Here is a 5,198-nt window from a genome sequence, read left to right as displayed (position 1 = left end):
GTGTTCCGGCTGAAACTCAGGCAGCTTTGCTTGACCTGGCCTCGGTGTGCGCAGAGATCGGCAGATAACAAGCCAGGGCCTCGGCGCAGTGCGAGGAGGGGCTGACACTGCTGCACAGCAGGGCATTCGTGTGGTCAAAGGGGTTGTGGCCAGACTGAGTATCCCATCTCTTGCAACAGGCTCATCTTTTATGTAGGGAGCAGGGGAGAAAGCATTTGAACGTGAAAAGGCACTTTATACATAGATGACAACTTTAGAGAAATATCCCCTTGTACCTCCTTTTTGGAAGTCCTGCAGCAGCTTTATGTTCCCTGTGCTTGAAATCCCATCAGAGGTGATTTTTTTTTAGCGACACAAAAAAGACATTTTGGTTATTGTGAGCTTTGATTTGTGCATGCTATAAACCTTCTCTGGACAAACTTGGCTGTGTGGAACTCATTCAAAATCAGTTTGACTTCAGGGGTTTTGGACCACATGAGCATGTGTTTGTGTAGCACTGAGATACTTTGTCATGTCCTTTAATCCCCTTAGAAAAGGTGAAGGGGAGCGCAGCGCTGAGTCCCTGGGTAACTCTCCATACACTTCTGATCCCATCAGGTGAACTTCCGAGGAACGGTGCAGAAGCTGATCAGAATCCGAAATCCCTGGGGCGAAGTGGAGTGGACCGGAAAATGGAACGACAAGTGAGTCAACGGCTTGTGCATCGCCCATAGGCTTTTACTGCAGGGGTATGGCCATGTTTTTGCTGTCGCCTGTCTTCTCCCTGCCTCAAATTCTTTTCTAAGTGACATCTGAATGCGATGTTCGCTCTGAGCTGTTTAAAAGAAGCATCCTAGCACTGTCATCTCCCACACAGGTGTGACAGCATGCAGTGCCCTTCATGCAAACACCTGCCTTGGTGTAAGCTGCAGTCATTTGGTTGGTGGTTCCTACAAGCCTCTCTGTAGTTTCTGCTTCTTTAACAGCCCAGGTTCAGTGGTGAGCTATTGACAACTTTCTTTCTAAAAGGGCTTTAAAAATCCTTTTCTCTTGTTAGCAATGAAAGCCAGAGTTTGTTTACTTCTGTGGCTGGGCAGTATTTGTTCTAGGTCTTCCTTTTTCTAAAATAAAGCTCTGTCTAAGTCAAGGCATTAGCACGTTCTGCAAATAAAACTGTTTCTGATCCTTACCTTGGATATTTAAGAAATGAGGTGTTGAATATCCCAGGTCCCTGTATTTTAATTCTGCTGTGGTTTGAGAGCCCTGGAGCTGCTGTGGGTTATTGCAGGATTATTGTGAGTGGATTATTGCAATCACGCGGAGGTGTAAGAAAGTGAAATTGTTGTGCCAAGCCAGCTACGTTACGATTTAACCTTTACGGTACACCATAGCTGATGTGGGGTTGTCTTTCAGCTGCCCAAACTGGAATGGCGTTGACCCTGAGGTGCGGGAGCGGCTGACCAGGAGGCATGAAGATGGGGAATTTTGGTAAGTAGCACTGGGTTTCCATTCAGGCTGAAGAGAATGTCTTCTCCTCTGCTCTTTTCACACAAAGTAACCGCTCCCAGTACGTTCTCCAAAATGAGTGAGCAAACTCACCCCAAATCCTAATGCTAAATCACAGTGGAAGAGAGGGAGGATAACAAGGTTGTTGCGTAGAAAACCTCTTCGTCCTAAGGAGACATTGCCTGTGGCGTTGCTTCCCACAGGATGGCGTTCAACGATTTCTTGAGACATTACTCCCGCCTGGAGATCTGCAACCTCACTCCAGACACCCTGGCAAGTGACAGGTACAAGAAGTGGAGCCTGCTGAAGCTGGATGGGAACTGGAGGCGAGGAGCCACGGCGGGGGGCTGCAGGAATTACCCAAGTAAGAGCGCATGCTTACCACTGTGATGGAGAAACCTTTTATGCTCTTCCACTTGTACTTTCTCTAGGCGCTTCTTCTAGGAGCTGGTTTGGGGTGGCCTGTGGAGGAGGAGGATGTACCTGGGATATCCAGGACTGATGTCCAAAAAGTGCAAGTGTTTGGGAAGTGTGGCTTCCTGGTGAGGGTCTAGTTGTGGTTGTAAAAGCTTTGGGGGGGAGTGTTAGTTTTTCCTTCTCACAGCTGATTTTGGAAGTCAGAGTCGCCTCTGTCCTAGCTGACACGTATATATCAGCACAGTTGCTTTCAAAGAAGCCTCTGAGCATTTTGCATAAATCCACTTCCCAGACACTTTCTGGACAAATCCGCAGTATTTAATCAAGCTGGAGGAGGAAGATGAGGATCCGGATGATCCTGAGAGGGGCTGCACTTTCCTCGTTGGCCTCATTCAGAAGCACCGGCGGAAGCAGAGGAAGATGGGAGAGGACATGCACACCATCGGCTTTGCGATTTATGAGGCAAGTAAGGCAGTACAGGTGCATGGCAAGAAAAGGAAAACTCACTCTATAAACGAGGTAGTGCAGTTCTTGGACTGGGCTTTCTGTCAAAACTCAGCCGAGTTGAGTCGGACACAAGCTGCAGCAAGGAAAATTCCACTTAGATGTTTAGAAAATTATGCTCCACAAAAACAGCAGTCAAGCACAGGGACAGATACCCAGAGAGATGAGGGAATCTGCGTTCCTGGAGATATTCACACCTAGGCTGGGCAAGGTCCTGAGCAATGTCATTAACTGATACTGGCCTTGCTTTGAGCAGGGGGTTGGACCAGATGATATACAGAGACCCCTTCCCACGTATAATATTCTGTGCGTCTGAATAGAGGGGCAGAAAAACTGTATAAAATGAAAAGTGCAGAAATCTCGTCTCCCTTTCGCTTGTCGGACTGTGATGAAAAGCAGCAGAATGAGAGCAGCCGTGGTAGGGATGTAACCCTAGCTGGGACATCTGCGCTAGCTTGGGGAGTGTGAATCCCACAGCAGAACCAGCCAAAACACCTGTAAATCTCATGCTGCGGAATGAAGGGTCAGAGACTTTGTGGTAACTCCTTAGGCAGGACATTTTGTTCAGAGCTGCAAAGCAACAGTGCTTAACTGGCAGTGAAAATAGGACTAATGGTCTTCCCTGTGCATTGCTCTGTAACTGTAGGCAATGTGTGTGACTGCTTGCTTTCTCGATATCCCAGCTTTGGAAAAGCTTGTCAAAGAATCTGGTCCTTGTAGGTAAATGAGGTTTAAAGCAAAGCTAGGTCCCCTGAACCTGTAAGGAAACGGAAAACTGCATCATTGCCTTGCTCAGCCCCTGCCTCCTCACCTGAGGGTGGAGAAGTCAGAGGAGCAGGATGGTGAAAGAGAACATGGGAAGAAATAGTAGAGAAACTCAGTCTACCAAACATATCATGGTGGGCTGCAGGGTAGAGGGTCAGTTTACCAGCCTGGCTGTGCCTGCGCTGCCCGGGGTGAGCCGTCCCTGCCTCCGTGGTGGGGTTGGGACCTGGGCCAGCAGTCACCCGTGGGTGACCTGGGCTCAGCGCTCACTTTTCCCCTTCAGCTGACTCTTTGTTTATTTATTTATTTTTCTCCAGACTGTAGATGGACCCTCTAACCAGCGGTGAAAAGAAGTAGCCCTGGAGCTGCCGTTCAACAAGCAAATAACTCTTTCCTTTTCTCGTTGCAGGTGCCCCCTGAGGTATGTAGCATGCATTGGTGGTCAAGGTGCAGCGCTGGGGCTGAATGGCTGGTGGGAAGAAACGGTTCAGAGGAACCTCCTTCACTGCAGGACAATACTGACTGCGCAGAGTCTGAAATTAGAGGCCATTTATTCTGGAAGGGGCGTTGAGCTCATGTTGCATTTTTAGAGTGCCTTGGGTTGGGATAAGAGCTCTCTGTACAGCAGAAACTCACCAGAGCTGCTCTTCCACGGATCTTCTCCCAGCCCAGATGCATACCCGCTCCCCCGGAGCGCAGCTGCTTTTCTCAGCTTTGCACAGAGTTCACGTTTGACACACAACTAGCCTTCCAAGGAGGTGTTTATTTTCACTTCCCTAAGCACCCTCTTTATTGGTTTCTCTCTGTTTCTACCTGCAGGTAGCCGATAGCCAGCCCTGGGGGTCAGAGAGGGCTGTGCGGTGCAGCAATGCCTGTGCAATATGAGGCAGGGCTGCAGACGCCTCTGAGCTGTTGCACCTCAGAGGAACAAGTGAGGCTGAGCAAAATGCCCGAGTACCCTCATTACGAGGCTTGCGGTACCTGAGAGGGTGCGTGCAAAGCAGCCGGGGCACCTCGCAGCTCCCGAGGCTGTGCTCAAACCAGCTGCTGTTACATAAAACCCCGTTTCATCAGGAAAGGAGATGATGGTACTAGTTAGTTAAATTTCTTACGTACCTTTTGAATGCCTTAGCAGTACTCTGTCAGCTGCTCAGCTCTCAGCCTAGTAGTCCAAAAGTCTGATTTACATAAGAAAGAGACTCTACCTACGGTCCTGTGACTTTGCTTTTCCCCAAAAGGTGGAATTTTATCTCCCACCATGGCAGTGGATCTGACAAGTTTTGCATTCTTAAAAATCCAGGAGGACGGGAAGGGGGAGGTTTCTGAACTGTGCAGTTCTGATGTTTGCTTCTAGAGCTGAGATAGCCACCTGTAAAACCCTGCGCAGAAGAGTTTGTTCTGGAAGATGTTACACTCCAAATATGTTTTTATAGTGCATAACATTTGTTTTATTCTTGGAGCCCTCCATAAGCGGACTCTCTGCTTCAAGGCAGCCTGACCTCAGAGGCAGAGCTGAGCTGTGGTCTCCTGGTGGCACCAGCTGTGGAGACCAGAGGGACATGAGTTGTAAGCCATCTCACTTTGAAGAAAAATAGTTGGTGGAAGAATTTGCCAAATGTCTTCATATACCCATCATCATCTGCAAAACATAACTCAAAACATGACCCGAATGATTTATTGAGATGATCTGCAAAATATTTTTGCAGCCGCAGCTCAGGAGTACTGTGGTGGGATGCACCCACCCCCTTTCTCTTCTCTCTTTCAGTTCTGTTGAATGGATGTCTTTTGTCTTTTTTTTTTTTTCTCTCTTTTTTTTTTTTTCCTCCAAAACTATCTAATTGTCATATCTATTGTATTTTTAATTTGTAAATGCAAATACATGCAAACTGTGGGTTTTTTTTCGTCTTTCTTTGCTTTTCATAAGTTTTCTGGACAGACAAATATTCATCTGAGCAAAAACTTTTTCCTGACCAACAAAGCAAGAGAAAAATCGAACACCTTTATCAACCTCCGAGAAGTGCTGAACC

At 47.7% G+C, this 5,198-nt stretch overlaps 1 protein-coding gene across 1 annotated transcript in view; it reads left to right on the top strand.

Annotated features, from left to right (window-relative positions):
* The window catches only part of CAPN2 (calpain 2, (m/II) large subunit), a gene marked incomplete at its 5' end in the record, with an annotated part of 26,111 nt that overhangs the window by 12,640 nt on the left and 8,273 nt on the right, over positions 1-5,198 (top strand). The window contains 6 exons of the mRNA XM_009697008.1: positions 598-683; positions 1,393-1,467; positions 1,689-1,849; positions 2,195-2,364; positions 3,581-3,592; positions 5,096-5,194. Of these exons, the coding sequence (XP_009695310.1) occupies positions 598-683; positions 1,393-1,467; positions 1,689-1,849; positions 2,195-2,364; positions 3,581-3,592; positions 5,096-5,194 (603 nt within the window). The remainder of the gene's footprint in view (positions 1-597; positions 684-1,392; positions 1,468-1,688; positions 1,850-2,194; positions 2,365-3,580; positions 3,593-5,095; positions 5,195-5,198) is intronic.

Source organism: Cariama cristata, unplaced genomic scaffold (genome assembly GCF_000690535.1).
Source record: "Cariama cristata isolate BGI_N322 unplaced genomic scaffold, ASM69053v1 scaffold19833, whole genome shotgun sequence".
Lineage (NCBI taxonomy): Eukaryota > Metazoa > Chordata > Aves > Cariamiformes > Cariamidae > Cariama > Cariama cristata.
Note: the sequence above shows the minus strand (reverse complement) of the source record. Positions and strands in the feature narration are given on the sequence as shown.